This window comes from Bufo bufo, chromosome 1 (assembly GCF_905171765.1).
Source record: "Bufo bufo chromosome 1, aBufBuf1.1, whole genome shotgun sequence".
NCBI classification, from domain to species: Eukaryota; Metazoa; Chordata; class Amphibia; order Anura; family Bufonidae; genus Bufo; species Bufo bufo.
In genome coordinates this window covers 255,565,591-255,584,103 of record NC_053389.1, presented here as the reverse complement: position 1 = coordinate 255,584,103, position 18,513 = coordinate 255,565,591, and the positions used below count along the sequence as shown (strand labels likewise).

Below are 18,513 nucleotides of genomic sequence, written 5' to 3'. Positions count from 1 at the left end.
AATATGTTAAAGAATAAAGGCTTTATTATACTCACAACAGCACCGCTAGAAATCAGCATATAAAATCATCTGAAATATCGCTGTCCGACCCGGGTTTCGCCCAAAGGCTTCGTCAGGGGCTGTGACAGCCCCTGACGAAGCCTTTGGGCAAAACCCAGGTCGGGCAGCGATATTTCAGATTTCAGGTTTTTTTCTTATTTTTTTTTCTAAAACCTAGGTGTGTCTTATGGGCAGGTAGGTGTCTTATAGGGCAAACAAAGGGTACTTTTTATGCAAATAAAATGTTGCTGCCCAGTCATACTTATCAACATTTTAGCTGGTAAAATCGTGGAATCTAATCCAGGGAATGCCCACTTTCAACCTAGGACAGCTCAAATTTATCAGGAATGTCTCTGAAAATTAGGGACAGTCCCGGCAAATCAAGACAGTTGGCAACTTTGCACCGTGGTTAGGGTGGCTCCGTTTGGTGCTCGACTGCCATGCCAGAACTCCTCCCATCGTCTCCCCCTCTTGTTTAATGTTCCCTGAGATTTCAGAGCTGATAGTGATAAATAAGGGAAAGCCAGGACCATAGAACAGAGCAGCCCTGCCCAGGGTGCACAAAAAACCTTATTTGCAAAAAAAGAAGGATTTCTTAGGACCAGAGGAATGGATTTTCACAAAAAAAGCATGTTTTTTTTTTTGTTCGGGCACCTACCCTACATGGGGGTATGCTTACTTTGAAACTGATTTTGTAGGCAATAGACTCTGTAATCAGCACTAAATGGGACTATAAAAAACAAAACAAAGAGGGGTATTCAGCCTGGTTATCTACCTCCTTTAGGTCCTGGACAAGGACATTGAGGCGCTCGTTCTCTCCTTGAACGTTGGTTACCACAGTCTTACTCTGCCTCAGGTCGTTCTGCATTTCCAGTATTCTACCCAAATAATACTCTTCCTTGGTTGCAGACTCCTGCAGTAAAGTCTCCTCTCGGGTCTCGCCATCTTCTGCAACTTTGCGGTGGACGGTGAAGGACTGTCCAAATGCCTAAAAAAATAAACATAAAATGTTTTTAAAATTACAATATAATAAATGGTTTTCATCATCTGTTTTAAACTGATACTTAAGCTGGCCATACATGGTCTTGTGTGTAGAGGGCTTGGACGTGTACTATTATATTGACACATACTGCATGTCTGCTGCTATTATATTATCATTTATACAGCTGACACTATTATATTGTTATATTGATACTTATATGGCTGGTACTTCTATTTGATCAATTCAAATCCTAGTACCATTATGTGGTAGGTAGCTGGTACTATTATATGGACATTTATAAAACTGGTAGTATTATATGACCACTTATACAAAGCTGGTACTATTATATGGGTACTTAAAGAGGTTGTCAACCTTTTTTTAAGACATGGCCTATCCGCAGGATAGGTCATTACTAGCTGATCAGCGGGGGTCCAGCATTGAAATCAATGTGAGAAACGCTGTACTAGTGATCCCCCTCCACAACAGTGTTGAAAGTGCTGTGTAGCTCTGACTATGGAGCTACACCAAACAGCTCATCATCGGGGTACGGGGTTCTGAAGTACTACAATTCCCATCCTTGTTCAAATCCATGAAGGTTATCTGGGAAGATTTGCACTGTGATTTATTTGGAACTGTGTTTTGATACTTTTGGCTGTAGTACAACACCCATTCTGCACTTCAGTAAAGAGACGTTTATGTTCTACCTCTGACCTGGTTACTGACACCAGCATGAAACCCCGGCCACTGCACCCTACAACTCCTGTCTTGCGTCCGCACAAAACTAATAACATCAAGGGTAGTGATGGACGAACATCGACCGGGACGATTCGCGAGCGCAAATGCGCGTTCGCGATCAAATGTTCGAGAACCGCCCGTTCGCGGCGGGCCCTATTCACTTTAATGGCAGGCGAACCTGAAAAACCTTCAAGTCATATTTGCAGCCAGCAAACACTTACTAGAAGTACACAAATAGTCCCACAACATGGACAGTGATATACCAGAAGGGGGATCATTGGCAAAAATTCCCACAAAAAATATGTATTTTAATCAGGGGCCATTTTTATGCGTCTTAAAGGGAAACTCTCAAAAATGTCCCCAGCGGGAGCCTAGAAAATTAGGTATTGACCTGACATAAAAGGCCTTTTATGCTACTGTATATACATAAGGCAAGGACCATTCTTTGTTCTGTGTGGTGGCGGATATGTGTGGGCTGGCATGAGGAAATTCAATTACACGTGGTCATCACAGGTGTTGAATTCCTCCGAAATCCATGTCTCATTCATTTTTAAAAATGTGAGGTAGTCCGCACTGTCATGAACTAGGCGAGTGCGCTTATCGGTCACGATTCCCCCCGCTGCGCTGAACGTCCATTCGGACAGGACACTCGACGAGGGGCAAGCCAAGAGTTCTATGGCAAATTGTGGCAGCTCTGGCCACAGGTCAAGCCTGCACACCCAGTAGTCAAGGGGTTCTTCACTTCTCAGAGTGTCCACATCGGCCGTTAACCCGATGTAGTCGGACACCTGTCGGTCTAGGCGTTCCCTGAGGCTGGATCCAGAGGGCGGCTGTCGATGGGTTGGCTGCAAGAATGACCTCATGTCTGAAGTGACCAACACATCTTCAAACCGCCCTCTTTTTGCAGGCGCGGTAGGATTGGTACCCGCACCTGTTTGGCTGTGGGTGGAAATTCCTCTGCTAGTGCCCACAACAGTAGAATGCAGCATCTCTCACAGCAAGGCCTTGAAATTCTACATTCTGACAGCCCTCTGTGATGCTGGTAACATGTCCACCATTTTGTGTTTGTATTGGGAGTACGTTGCCACCCAGTACAGGTCCTTGACCATTATGCTTTTTATATGGGGGTCCCTCTTCAAACATTGGAGCATGAAGGCCCCCATTTGCACTAAATTGGAAGCGGTGGAGTGCCCTGGCTCCTGCTCATCGCCCAGGAGAATGTCGTCCTTGGTCTCCTACCCCCAGCCACGGACAACACCGAGATCCCCGAAAAGTTTAAAGCCTGCTTTTCTTGCTCCTCCTCCTCCCTCCAGCCACCATCCTCCTTTGACTTCTCTTCAGACTCCTGCTGACTTGTGTCAGATGGAGTAGCCCCCCCCTGGGAATTCATTCAGCATTGAGACTTCCTCATCTTTCACCTCCTGCTCCTCGACGGCTTGATCAATGACACGATGCAATGCACGCTCCAGAAAGAATGCGTGAGGTACGATGTCACTGATGGTGCCCTGGCTGCAACTGATCAGTTTGGTGATCTCATCAAATGGCCGCAAAAATCTGCATGCATCGCGCATGAGCAGCTACTGGCGCGGTGAAAAGAAACCAAGCTCCCCAGAACCTGTCCTGCCGCAGAGTTTCTACAGGTAGTCGTTAACGGCACGTTTCTGCTGGAGCAGCCTTTCAAGCATATACACGGTGGAGTTCCAGCGCGTTGGGCAGTAACAAATCAGACATCTGACGGGCAAGTGGTGTCGCCGCTGAACGTCAGCAAGGCGAGCCATGGCTGTGTAAGATCTTCTAAAATGGGCAGAGATTTTTCTGGCCTGTCGCAAGATGTCCATGTATTTGGCAACAAATCGCTGCACGACTAAGTTCATGACGTGTTCCATGTACGGCACGTGTGTCATTTTGCCCTGTTTCAGCGCGCTCAGCAGATTGGCACCGTTGTCGCACACCACTTTACCAACTGTTAAATTGAGCGAGGTCAGCCACTGATCGGCCTGTGACCACAGAGCTGAAAGCAGTGCAGGACCGGTGTGGCTCTTGGCTTCTAGGCACAACAGCCGCAGCACAGCATAGCAACATCTCACCTGGCACGTCGAGTAGGTTCTGCGGAGCTTGGGGCATGCAGCGGAAGAGGCAGTAGCAGTGGAAAAGGAGGAGTCAGTTGAGGAGGAGACGGAGGATGGAGTAGGAGGAGGAGAAGAAGAGGCCGGCCTGCATGGTGGTAACACCAAATCCACACGGGTGCCACGGGTTACATGCTTGATGGCCGTCAGAAGGTTCACCCAGTGGGCAGTAAAAGTTATGTACCTTCCCTGCCCGTGTTTGCTAGACCACGTGTCTGTGGTCAGATGTATCTTGGCACCGACACTGTGTGCCAGAGATATATTAACTTGCAGCTGAACATGGCCATATAGTTCAGGGATGCACTTCTGGAAGAAATATTTCCTTCCGGGGACCTTCCATTGCGGTGTGCCAATGGCCACAAATTTTTGAAAGGCCTCCGAGTCGACCAATTTATTTGGTAGTAGTTGGCGGGCTAGCAGTTCGGACAAGCCAGCGGTCAGTCGTTGAGCAAGAGGATTATCGAGCGTCATAATTTTTTTACGCTCGAACAATTGGGCCACGGAAGCCTGCCTTGTGCCAGATGAACGCGACGAAGGCACGGTGTTAGGTGGAGTGGATTACAAATAGGAGGAGAGAGGAGAAAGAGAAGAAGAAGAGGCAGGATGTGGAGTGCTGGAAGTGTGGCTTTGTGGGTTCTGACGACATTGCTCCAACTTCCCACTTAGGATCCAGCCTGGTGCACCTCCCGACCCCTACCCCGGCCTGCCTCTTCCTCAAAATGACCCTATGCCAAAGTCCCTAGAGAAGAGCAGTATTTGTGGAAGCTGATATATGGCAGGCCTCAATCGGTTGTTAGTTGAAGAAGGTATATCACCCTCAAGCAGTAATTTTGTGGACGCAGGTATATGGAAAACCTCTATCACTATTTTGTTGAAGCTGATATATGGCAGACTTCAATCAGTTGTTAGTTGAAGCAGGTAGATCAAAACCCGCAATCTGTATTTTGTGGACGCAGGTATATGGAAAACCTCTATCACTATTTTGTGGAAGCTGATATATGGCAGACCTCAATCAGTTGTTAGTTGAAGCTGGTATATCACCCTCAAGCAGTAATTTTGTGGATGCAGGTATATGGAAAACCTCTACCACTATTTTGTGGAAGCTGATATATGGCAGGCCTCAATCAGTTGTTAGTTGAAGCTGGTATATCACCCTTAAGCAGTAATTTTGTGGATGCAGGTATATGGAAAACCTCAATCACTATTATGTGGAAGCTGAAATATATATCAGGCCTCAATCAGTTGTTAGTTGAAGCTCGTATATCACCCTCAAGCAGTAATTTTGTGGATGCAGGTATATGGAAAACCTCTATCACTATTTTGTGGAAGCTGATATATGGCAGGACTCAATCAGTTGTTAGTTGAAGCAGGTAGATCAAAACCCGCAATCTGTATTTTGTGGACGCAGGTATATGGAAAACCTCTATCACTATTTTGTGGAAGCTGATATATGGCAGGAATCAATCAGTTGTTAGTTGAAGCTGGTATATCACCCTCAAGCAGTAATTTTGTGGACGCAGGTATATGGAAAACCTCTATCACTATTTTGTGGAAGCTAATATATGGCAGGCCTCAATCAGTTGTTAGTTGAAGCTGGTATATCACCCTCAAGCAGTAATTTTGTGGATGCAGGTATATGGAAAACCTCAATCACTATTTTGTGGAAGCTGATAGATCGCAGCCCTCAATCAGTATTTTCTGGAAGCATACAAATGCACTATAATATACTTTCTATGTTAGAAAGTATATTATAAGTTTATCACACCCCTCTGTGTATCACACCTCTTGATAGCACAATGTTACCAGTCCTTAAAAGGACTTTTGTGGCTCTATTAGCTAGCGTTAGGTGTCCCTAAGTTCCTAACAGCCTTTCCCTGCTCCAAAATGCAGCCTCTCCCTACACTGGCAAAACACATAATGTAAAATGGCTGCCAGATCGGGTTCTATTATAGGGTTGGGGGTGTGTCCATGTGCTGAAATGTCTCAATTGGCTGTCCTGTCCCACCTGATGGATGTTCCATGGGTCAAAGTTCGGCGCAATGCAAAAGAATATGGCGCGCGGGGACATGTTCGGCGGATCGCAAACTCGCAAAGTTCGCCGAGAACTGACCACCGGGCGAACCGCAAGGCCATCACTAATCAAGGGTACCCCAACTACCATCAGGCAGGAGCCCCAACATCTGGGTGTACCCTGATGTAAGATAAGGTGCGCCCTCCTAACACTGCCCTGGGCATCGTGTGAGGTTGGACCCTGTGACTTACATTTACAGCCAGAGCCACTACCACTCCCATCCTCTGCTCTACTCCTCTGGGGCTTGTGGCAGTACCACTTTATGTGCAATCATATGTCTTGTGCTATAACACTTTGACAAATTTGGACACTGATATTTTAGGTGCTATTATAACCAAACTAGTAGCGTCCTGTTGGACCTTTATTGCAGGCTGCTGGCAATTTATTTATAAACTTCTAGTAGGAATAATAGAAGAATGGTACAACATAAAGTCATAACAATAGATGCTCCAGAATTATTTCATGGGGAAAGGAGCTAGTTACTAAAACAGACATATCAGAGGTCATAGGTCCCCTTTAAAAAAAAAAGTAAGGATTTAGCACAATATAAAAGAAACAAGCATGTAGATAAGTGACTGTGTGTGTGGAGCAGCTGCCTTTAGCATGGCGTCCACCTTACTACACTGACAATAGGTCTTATTGATACCAAACAGAGGTCAAGGGGTGGCAGAGGAAGCTGTTGCACTTCTGTCCTGGTGGGTCCCAAAGGTCCCTCTCCTACAGACACCGGTTTTATAAATAGCATATGGTAGATGGGGGCCCTGTTACAGATTTTATACTGGAGCCCGGGAACTTCAAGTCATTCCTTAGACACCAAGAGAAACATTCTAAAACATTCTAACTCTAGGAATAGACATCCTAAATATGGGCACCAGGGTATCTATTACAACCTGGTGATATAGAAGGCATACATAGTAACTGTATGTAGTAAATATAGCTTGTCATTTCCTTACCAGTCAGCTAGACCCATAAAGCATGACGCCTCGAGGCCAGATGTCCTTCCAAAGTCACCTCATACATATGCTAATATCTTATATAGCTGGATAGTAGTTAGCGCTTGTATTTCAAGGGGTCATCCATCCTTGAATATTGTGTTTTTTAATCTGAATAAAATTAACCCCTTAAAAACAAAGCTAATTCTGGCAGCACATTTTCTTTTTTTCTGTTTTTCTTCCCTGCCTTCTTATAATTGCTTTGTGTGCTACATTCATCCATTTTTATTTTGTATTCTTGGGGAAATGAGATGAGTTTTATATGTCACCACATTTGAAGAGCCTATACAATGTGTGTCGGTCGGCACTACGGAGATAGCAGGGTTGTGCACGTGTCCTTGGGCAGGCGTCCCATGTAAATAGCTATAAAAAAGGACCGGCACTCACTGTTAGTTGCTTTTAGAATACTTCGTTTATTGCCACATGTTCGTGACGCGTTTCGGCACAATCCGTGTCTTTCTCAGACAGTACTGTACTGTCTGAGGATAGCACGGATTGTGCCGAAACGCATCACGAACATGTGGCAATAAACAAAGTATTCTAAAAGCAACTAACAGTGAGTGCCGATCCTTCTTTACCACATTTGAAGAGCCATGACTTAATTTTTCGATGTAGCCAAATGTGAACTCGTTTTTTGGAGGGACAAAATGTAGTTTTCATTGGTACCATTTGGGGTACATCAAAATTCTTCATTAACAATTTTTTGTGTGTTTTTTCTGTTGTTTTATGCCATTCATATCTTTATTATATGGGTTTTCATGAATGCAGTGATACTATATGTGTGGGGTGTTTTTACCTCCTTTACAAAATAAAACTATTTTTATTAGAAACAAATACCAGTATATACAGTTCTGTATATATGTCTTAGACAAGTGTGGAAAAAGTGCTGCAAAGTAAAAATGCTTTCAAAAATAGAAGTGATAATAGTTTATTGTTATCAATTAACAAAATGCAAAGTGATTGAACAAAAAATAGATCTAAATCAAATTAATATTTGATGTGACCCCCCCCCCCCTCCCCTTTGCCTTCAAAACAGCATTAGTTCTTATAGGTATACCTGAACACAGTTTTTGAAGGAACTCCGGCAGGCTGATATTTTACATCATCGAGAACTAACCACAGGTCTTCTGTGGATGTAGACATGCTCAAATCCTTCTGCCTCTTCCTGTAATCCCAGACAAACTTGATAACATTGTGAGCAGGGCCGTATCATCACTTCCAGGACTTCATGTTCTTCTTTACACTGAAGATAGTTATTAATGACTTTGGATATGAGTTTGGAGTTTTTGTCCTGCTCTAGAAAAACTTTGGAGCCAATAAGACACTTCCATAATGGTATTGTATCATGGATAAGTATCTGCCTGTATTTCTCAGCATTGAGAACAGCATTAATCCTTATCTAATCCACAACTCCTTTTCAAATGTAGCCTCAAACTTGCAAGGAACCTCCACCATGCTTCACTATTGCCTGTGGACACTGATTATTTTATTGCTTTCCAGCCCTTCGGTGAACAAACTGCCTTCTGTTACAGACAGATATTTCAATTTTTTATTGATCAGTCCAGAGCACCTGATGCCCTTTGTCTACACCCCAGTTCCTATATTTTCATTCGAAGTTGTGTCGCTTGGCCTTGTTTCCATGTTGAATGGCTTTTTCCCCACAATTCTTCCATGACAAGTACTTCTGGAAAGACTTCTCCAAACAGTAGATGGGTGTATCTGGGTTCCACCGGTTTCTGCCAGTTCTGAGCTGACGACACATCGTCTGAATTCAAAGAGAAGTAAGCTTGATACATCTTTCATCTGCTGCACTAAGTTTTGCTTATGGTCCTCAACGTTTGTGCTTCTTCAAAAGAGCTTGAACTGCACATCTTGAAACCCCAGTCTGCTTTAAAATCTTTGCTTGGGAGAGACCTGGCTGATGTAGTATCAATACCTTGTGTCTTGCCTTGGTGTATGCCCTGTGACATAAAACTGTCTTCCCAGGCTCACCTGTGTAGCAGAGTTTGGCTGTTCCTCACCCAATTTTAAGGCTCCTACACATCTGTGTTCATTTCAGTTAACTGTGTTTCAACCTACATATGAAAATTAAGATCATTATCCTGTTTGGTATCATTGGTTACTCATAGACCCAACTATAATCCTACAAAATATCTGACTTTGTGTAATTAAAATAGAAGAACTGATGCTGTTTTGAAGGCAAAGATTGGTCACATCAAATATTGATTTGATTTCAATTTCTCTTTTGTTCATTCACTTTGCATTTTGTTAATTGATAAAAAAAAATAATCTATGAACACTTCTATTTTTAAAATCATTCTTACTCTGCGGCATTTATTCACACCAGCCTAAAACTTTAAAAACTTTTGCACACTACTGTGTGTGTGTGTATATATATATATATATATATATATATATATATATATGGCCTTTCTTAAGCATCAGCTGACATGGCAATGCATGGGCACTCCACTATTGGGTTCCCAGAGGGGCTGATGGAGACACCCTCCCTCTGTCTAACCGTCTAGATGGCATGGACTCTACTGACCACACCATGTAATGGGGGTTAATAGCCCAGTCAGCACCGGGCTCACACAGTTTTTGTGTGGCCCAATATAAGGCCTGCTTGATTTAAACTAAAAAAGCAAGTTATCATATAGATTCAATTAATGACCCAGCCCTACATTTGGGACAATCCAAGTAAGTGACTCAGGGTTTTAATCAGGATCTCTGTCACCAGTTTATGCAACCCTCAGATGAAGCAGCATAAAACTGGTGCCAGATTTCCTTGTTTTCTCATCACACATAGAGGGCAGCAATGGGGAGTATTTACTAATCCTGTAGATGGCATAAGCTTAGACAGTCAGTCTAGACCTGCACTAGATTTATCACAGGGGCTCAGACTGGATGATAATTTCGGTTCATAGACAGAGACACTTTTGTCTAACTTTATACCACCTATTGCTTGGATTATTTTGCAACATAATTTTATGCCAGAATTGGGGCCCCAATTTGGCAATAAATGTTGAATGTTAGACCATGCCTCCTCTCATACAAAGCCGCATCCCCTTTCCATTAAACCACGTCCCTGTTTCACTAGAAGCAGATATTTTCTCTAAGCCTAGATGTAATAATTGCACCAGTTTACGCTACACTCCTGGTGCATTCGCATCGGTAAATGTTGGCAAATCTGTATTTCACAGTGAATTATGATTAACGTAGCAACAATCCATAATGGAATTCTTAGATATCCTGAACCTTGTATGCCGAACTTGAAAACAGAAGTTCGCTCAAATATGATTGTCCTCCAGAAAGGAGGCCGCTTTTTGCACAAACTCTCTGACAGTGCTGTGGTGGCTCTGCGTGGAAACCTTTGCTACCATATTTGATCACAGATTGTAGCTCACTTGAGGTCCCAATACCTTGTAGACCACTACATATCTGAAAATGTGTTGCCTCGGTGGTCTCCTAATCTCTGTTCTGTACTCCATGCCTACTCCAGCTTCTTTTACCTTTCTCCTTCAGTCTTGGGGCCCCCTAGACATTACATTGCAGGTGCTCCTGCTATGCTCCTGTGGAAAATCACTATGGGAAGGTGGCCACTGGTAAAGCCCCCAGCAGGTTTTGAATTACCTTGTATTCAGCCGCTTAGTACATAGCATAGATTTATGGTACACTATGCAGACCTATGCTTTTCTATGGTTACAAACTACAAACTCTGTGTGTAATTTGATCCAGTAGTCATCCCTTAAGGCTGTATTACACTGATGGATGGTTGGCCAGATAATCGCTAATGAGTGTTCATAGAAACGCTCGTTAGCGATGATCTGGCAGTGTAATACTGCTGACGATTACCCGAAGAACGAGCTTGTTCATCTGGAATATTGATTTTTAAGTAGGTTTAAAAATCGTCTGCCAGCAGAAGATTGCGCTGTCTAATCACGATCTGATGCTGGCAAATAATGATTCTGTATGAGGACGAGCGATGGCATTAGCTGTCACTCCTCCCCATACTCTGGAGGAGATCGCTGCATGTAATAACAGTGGTCTCTTCCAATAATGAGCAGGCGATTGCTGGGAAGGAACGCTTCCTTCCCCACAATCACCTGCAATATCTTTTAATGTAATAAAGCCCTACCTCCTTTCCCAGACTAACAGCTAGCTTGTTGGCATATTAGCTATCGCAGCCCCCCCCCCCCCCCCCCCTCAACTATGACCCAATCCTTTCCATCTCCCCTTGTCTCTAAAGGCTGTATTACACAGCCCGATGTGGCAGACAATTGTCGGGAAGGAAGCGTCCCTCCTGGCAGTCACCTGCTCGCTAGTGGAGGAGACCGCTGCTACTACTGTACATGAAGTGATCTCCTCCACAGTATGGGGAGAAGTGATTACTATGTCATCACTCATCTCCATGCTGTATAGTGGTTGGCCGGCGGCAGATCGTTATTAGACACCACGATCTGCCACCTGCAAACGATAATTTTTTTTAAATGTCATAAGATTTGGATTGCCCAAGGATCGAGTGATTGCTCATTCATCGGGCAATTGGCAGCAGTATTGCACTGCCAGATGATCAACAACGAACGTTCATGCAAGCGCTTGTTAGAGCTTATCTGCTTAAAAATCAGGCAGTGTAATACAGGCTTGATAGTCTGATTCCCACCAATCTAATATTGATAGCCTATTGTAGGAAAAAGAAGATGGAATGGAGTAGGATATGATGCAGGAACAGACTACATAGGGTTTGCTTGTAGTCTGTAACAATGGAGACACATAGGTCTGTTCTAGACACAAAGAACAATTTTATAAATGTGTCTTCTCTGCCCCCTGATATTGTGTAATATGAATTGGTAAATTAATATATTGTAACCTTCTGTTTTGGGATTAACCGCACTGTAGGTTATATCTTCATGATGACATTTAATTGGTGTCACACAGAGATAACAGACCATGAAATGTCATATGAAGCTGTCAAAAGTACCAATTACTAACCATTAATTACACGAGGCAGTAATTAGGGATTATTGTAGAACAACATGCTGAATAGGTGATGATCTCCCCATCTCTGTGGTCTAAAAGTATGGACTGCTGGATGTCTTCACACCAAGCAAATGACTGCGTGAGGTCAAACATGTTCTCCTGTGCAAATGCGAAGAAGCAACAGTCTTCAAAACTGATCTAACATTTCTTTCACCTCAAAAGGCATGGCAAACCACTGGAACTGCAGTATAAAGCATCGTGCAAGGACACAGCTTCAGCTTCAACATCTGAGAAAATTCTCCACAGACGCAGGTGCAGTAACTTATATGACCCTGTAACTGGACATCTGATTAAAAATTAACAGCTACGTTATATGTCAGTCAATACATTTAAAAAGCCCCCAGTGTCTGAATTGTGGCACCAAAGAGTACAAATTTTTTGTAGAAGCCCCATTTTGTCCAAACATGTGCAACTTTTTGTCCCTTCTCCGACACTTTTGTTAAGTGGGTGGGCTATGGGCAAGAAGGGGTGGTGCCTAAGCTGTCCAACATATTTACAGTTACTTGGACCAGTCCTAGCTGGAGTAGATTTCAGATTGTTGAGCACGGACCAGCTGTAAGGTGCAAAAATTATTAAGAGGAATGCATCTCCAAACAGTTTGGGCGCATCTCACACCATCACAAACTATATCACGACTGACCCGGAACAAAAAGCCCTTTTGACGCATTATCTACCTGAATCCATCAGAAAAAAGTCAAACAGAAAACCTACAAAGACTGACACACCCTTACTAATTTTATTATAAATCTTTATTAAATAATCATAATTAGGACACATTAACCCTTTCCTGAAAGGTGCCATATGGAAATGATTTCCCGACACGCACCATACATGGAGGGTATGCTGATCCAGTAGGCACAAGAGATGTGCTTGCCCAATGAGAGGGGAGGGCCTGCTTATTACTGACACCCGGACCCCTTCTGTAACTGCTAGAAACAGTGAAAACTCTGATGCAGATGGATTAACCCCTAAGATGCCACAGTCAATGCTGAGCACCTCATCTAAGGGGTTTACATAGCGAGGTGGCTTCCTCTCGCAACCCATCTGCTCCCTGAAATGCGATCTCGGGGTACTGATGGCTGCTAAAGCAGCCCTAGACCTTATAAGGGTCTCAGGGCCTGCCAGCTGCGGAGGGCTATGAGGCCCAGCCCCCAGGTCAAGTCACAACACATTTCAATATACTATAGATTGTAATGCATTGTAGAAGGGATCAGATCCCCAAAAGCTGAAGTCCCCTAGTGGGACAAAAATAAAAATTAAAGAATAAAAATTAAAAATAAAGGATTTTATAAAAAATAAAAAGTTAAAGTTTTAAGGAAAAAAGCACCTTATTAAGCTATATAAAATCAAAATTAACAAAATGAAAAACAAAATAGACAACTGGCTCTATAAAAATATCACACAATCTACCACAATATTGCCATATTCAGGAGAAAATTCATAACAAAGTGTTTTTTTTTCCCTGTTACCCCTTCTGAAAATGAAACAATTTGAGGCTTATGCAAAATATTCTCACAGCCAATTGTTTCTAAGTTCTATGAAACGCATGTGGGGTCCAACTGCTCAATACACCTCTCAATAAATTCCTTGAGGGGTTTAGTTTACAAAATGCGATAACTATTTCCACTGTAGGAGTACCTCAGAGTCTCCTGAAATGTGACATAACACACAAAACTATTTCAATAAAATCTACCCATATGTTGCTCCATACCTTCTGAGCCCAGCAGTGTGCCTATACAGCAGTTTACAACCACATATGGAGTTTTTCGGTAAACTGCAGAATTAGGGTAATGCTGCGTTATAGGAAGAAAATGGATTAAGATGGAAAATCTGCAATTTCAAAAGTGACATTTTGAAACTCCAACTCCGTTTTTCTTGAAGATAAAGCATATCAAATCAAATTTACCACTAGCATCATGTATGATGTTTCACGAGAAAATAGTCTCAGAATGGCTTGAATAGGTAAAACCATTACAAAGTTATTTACCGCATAAAGTTACACATGATAGATGTGTACACATGTCAGAAAGAGCAAAATTACTTCAGGAAGGGGTTAAAAACTGGTGGCCAAACAAACATAACACACCACAAGCAGGAATGGCAGGCAATACTAGTAGCTAGTAACAATAATCAGTGTATCCGCATAGCGTTAAAGGGGTTAACCCATGATTATCATAAAAAACTGCACATGACATACTCTTTCTCACAAAGCCAGGACCAGCCCTGCACCTCACGTGGATCCAGAGATCTCCACATTACTGCTCCAATAGCTCTGTTGGATTTATTAAAGGCCGGCAGCTCAGGAGGTGTGCCTTTTCTCAGGGGGTGCGCCTTTTCTCAGGGGGTGTGTCCTATATGCTGCAGCTGGTGGCTGTTGAAGGATGGAACTGTACATGTGCGTCCACTTCAGTGAAGTGGACAGAGAAATTAAAAAAAGAATTGAATATCTCAGTGGCTATACTAAATATTTAATTACATGCAATTACAAAAGTATTCAGATCCAGGTGTTTGAAAACTGTAGAATATTTTTCTTGGGACAACCCCTTTGACAACCAAAATAAAGTGCAAGTGCACATACAAGCATGGATATGCTCAGACCAACAATTAGACATATAAATGCAGTGGATACTATGCCTAATACAAATCTTACCCTGGCACAAAATACCCCAGCATGCCTGTCATTCCCTTCAAAGACGTAACTTATAACTATCAGTATTCGTGTCAGTCTTGATAGATCTCCACCAGTGTCTTATCTGTTGTCTGACCTTGTCTCCGCTTATGCAGGAACACAGCCTTTCTGTTGTGTATTCCAGTAGCGTCATGGCTCCATGATTGGTGTTACGGCTGGTCGTGGAAATTTAGCCCAGGGTGCCTGCTATTTAAAACAGCAGGCACCAGTGCGACTATGGCGTCCGCTGCACGCGTGAGTGGATGCCATATTTAAAATCCCGATCACTCATGTATATATAGGTAAAGCGGTCTGGAACAGGTTAAGTTGTTGAATGATCACGAGATGCTGGACAGATTTCTTCTTCTACAGCTTACTTGTACTGACAGTCAGTAATGCTGGGGAGAGTGTGATTCTCTTTTCCCCAAAGTTTGCAGTGTGTGAACTACCTACTCTCTTCACTCATATACAGCCTATGTAATTCTCCCCTTTCCCTTGTGTGTTTTTCTCCCTTTGTACAGCCTGTGTGAGTTGCACTCCTTGGAAACTTTACCTTTTTACCGCTCTGATTTGCAGTGCACAACTTCCTTCCCCCCTGTAATGCCGCCGACGCGACGGCCTTTTCTTCATCTGCCGCGGTCCTTGCGTTCCACCGTGGAACGCGGAAGACGCGCGGGTTGTGACGCGGTGGCTGCGTTCCACGGTGGAACGCGGAAGTCATCCGGACCAATCAGAGGTCCCTATTGCACTTCCTGGTTCCGTTTAAGGAGGCTGGTGAGGCGGCATGGCGTGCTGTAATTGTTTGTCGGTACGCCTGCTGCCTCACCACCTGTGTATGGGATCTAGGAACCGAACCTTTCACCTCACCCCTGCTGTCATCTGGGAGACGGATCCGCACCACAACCGGACCCGCTCCAGTTACCCAGCTACCATCCGGAGGACAGATCTGCTCAGTAACCGGACCCTTCTCATTCCCACACTACCATCTGGAAGACGGATCCGCTCCGGCCTGATACTGCCGCCATCCTTGGAAGTTTCCACCATCGCTCTGCCCTGCCAATCGCAAGTACCCTTTATGTGAGAGAGCTTCTCTCCTTTACATACATGCAGGCTGAGATAACTGTGTAGGATTCTTACTGAGTGCCCCCTGCTAACCTGCGGCAGCTACCGCACACTAACATACTAACACCTACCCGCAGTCTATGAAGCAATAGTACTGTGCGGACCTGAGTTGTACTTTTTCCTCCTGATCACGTGATGGTAGAATCTCTAACTCACCGTTGAGGTTGTGAGTGACGCCTGAGATTCATATCTGATTGATCCTAATAACCCGCAGTTGAGATCCACTGTTGAAAAAATTGCAGACGTGACAGTATTACAGCACCCCAAAGATGGATCCAGCGGAACTCGCTAGACATATGGTTTCTTTATCCCAGAGAGTTGAGACCTTGTCTGCCTCTGTGCAGGACCTGCAGCTGGAGAACCAGAGATTGCGTACTTTGGTTAACCAAAACACAGGTGCTACACCTCCCAGAGAGGGACCTGAACCCAAGGTCTGTGCCCCCGAACCCTTCTCCGGGGATAGGAAAATATTCCGTCAGTTCATAAGTTCGTGTAGACTCATGTTTGATCTACGTCCACGCACTTACTACAATGACCGTATAAAGGTACTCACACTCATTTCCTACCTTAAAGGGGAACCCCGAGCCTGGGCCGAGACCTACTTTGATGAAGAGGATGAGGTCCTAGATTCTTTCCCCAGATTCATGGAGGCCATGGCACTCCTCTATGATGACTCTAGTAAACAATTGACCGCTGAGACTGCCATCAGAGCACTCAAACAAGGCCGCCGACCAGTCGAAGATTATATAGCCGAGTTTAAACGGTGGGCCAGGGAGACGGAGTGGAATGACCTCAGTCTTCGTAACCAGTTCCGCCTCGGCCTTTCGGAGGCCTTGAAAGATGAGATTGCCCGTGATGAGTTACCTCCCACCTTAGACGACCTAATCCAACGCTCTGTTACGATTGACCGCCGCCTCCGTGAACGGAGAGCCGAGAGAGTCTTCATCCCCACACCAGTAGTAAGAGGAGCCAGATTTACCCCTAAAGAGGAACCAATGGAGCTAGGAACCCTACGGGGACCCCTCACGCCGGCTGAAAAGGCCAGGAGACGCACGTTGAACCTATGTCTCTACTGTGCCTCCCCTGACCACGTAGTAGACGACTGCCCGGCGGTTAAAAAGAAGACAGAAGGTAGGGAGATACATATCTGCAAATTGACACATAGTCTCTGCCACCGCAATTCTTACATATACATTTCTCTCAGCTTACAGTGGGATACCGAGAGGATTATCGTCAAGGCCATGATAGACACCGGAGCCTGCGGCAACTTTATAGATTCACATCTGGTTAAGTCCAATAAAATACCCCACACCCTGAAGCAGAAACCCGTCTCAATCATTTTTTTAGATGGGTCCACATCCCCTTCAGGACCAATCTCTCATCACACCCAACCGCTGCTCGTGGCCTGTGGAGAGGGTCACATAGAACACCTTATATTCGATGTCATTTCCTCTCCCATGTTCCCTGTAGTACTGGGGCTTCCCTGGGTCAGACTACACCAACCTTCTCTCCTCTGGCCTACAGGGGAGGTACAGTTGGATTCCCATTACTGTACCACCACTTGTTATCCAAACACTGCACTTATGCAGGTCGCTCCCATGGGGCTACCTCCCCATCTCGCTGAATTCGAAGATGTTTTCAGCCAATCTGGTGCAGCCACACTTCCCCCACATAGACCCTATGACTGCCCAATTGACCTTATCCCAGGCAGTCCTCTTCCCACGGGCCGCATTTATCCGCTTTCCCAACCAGAATTAGTCCACCTGAAGACCTACCTAGATGAAAATATAAAAAAGGGTTTCATAAGGCCCTCAACCTCACCTGCTAGCGCAGGGATGTTCTTTGTGAAAAACAAGGATGGCGGATTAAGGCCAATAATTGACTACAGAGGACTCAACAAAATTACCATAAAAAACCGCTACCCTCTTCCGCTCATCCCCGAACTGATCGAGAGGTTACAATCATCCCGTATTTTCACCAAACTTGACCTCAGAAGCGCATATAACTTGATCAGGATCCGGGAAGGGGATGAGTGGAAGACGGCTTTCAGAACCAGATACGGACTGTTCGAGTACATGGTAATGCCTTTCGGGTTGTGCAATGCCCCGGCGACGTTCCAGCATTTCGTTAACGATATTTTTCGTGATCTGCTGGACGTCTGCGTAGTAATCTATTTGGATGACATTCTGGTGTACTCGGACAGTCCTACCGACCACAGGAGGCACCTAAGATGGGTGCTGTCCCGTCTTCGGGTCCATTCCCTTTTCGCTAAAATAGAGAAATGTATCTTCGAACAGCCTTCCATTTCCTTCCTGGGATATCACATCTCCCCCCAGGGGATTCAAATGGATCAGTCCAAAGTGGAATGCATCCAAGCCTGGCCTGTGCCCCACACACGCAAAGCACTCCAACGTTTTCTAGGCTTTTCCAACTACTACCGGAAATTTATAAAAAATTTCTCAGAGATAGTAAAACCCTTGACAAGACTAACCAGTAATATAATACCCTATACATGGTCCTCCGACGCCCAAAAGGCTTTCGAAATACTCAAACAGAGGTATACCTCAGCTCCCATACTCCAATTGCCCAACACTGATTTCCATTTTGTTCTAGAGGTTGATGCTTCCCATCTCGCCATAGGAGCAGTTCTATCGCAACAACCATCCCTTTCTGAACCCTTGCACCCAGTTGCATACTACTCCCGAACTCTAAATACTGCTGAAAAAAATTACCCCATT

The 18,513-nt window shown here is 44.3% G+C and overlaps 1 protein-coding gene across 1 annotated transcript in view; it reads right to left on the bottom strand.

The window, feature by feature from the left end:
• Positions 1 to 18,513, bottom strand: part of BICD1 (BICD cargo adaptor 1) — a 381,554-nt gene that overhangs the window by 206,410 nt on the left and 156,631 nt on the right. The window contains 1 exon segment of the mRNA XM_040438955.1: positions 815 to 1,027. Coding sequence (XP_040294889.1) covers positions 815 to 1,027 — 213 coding nt within the window.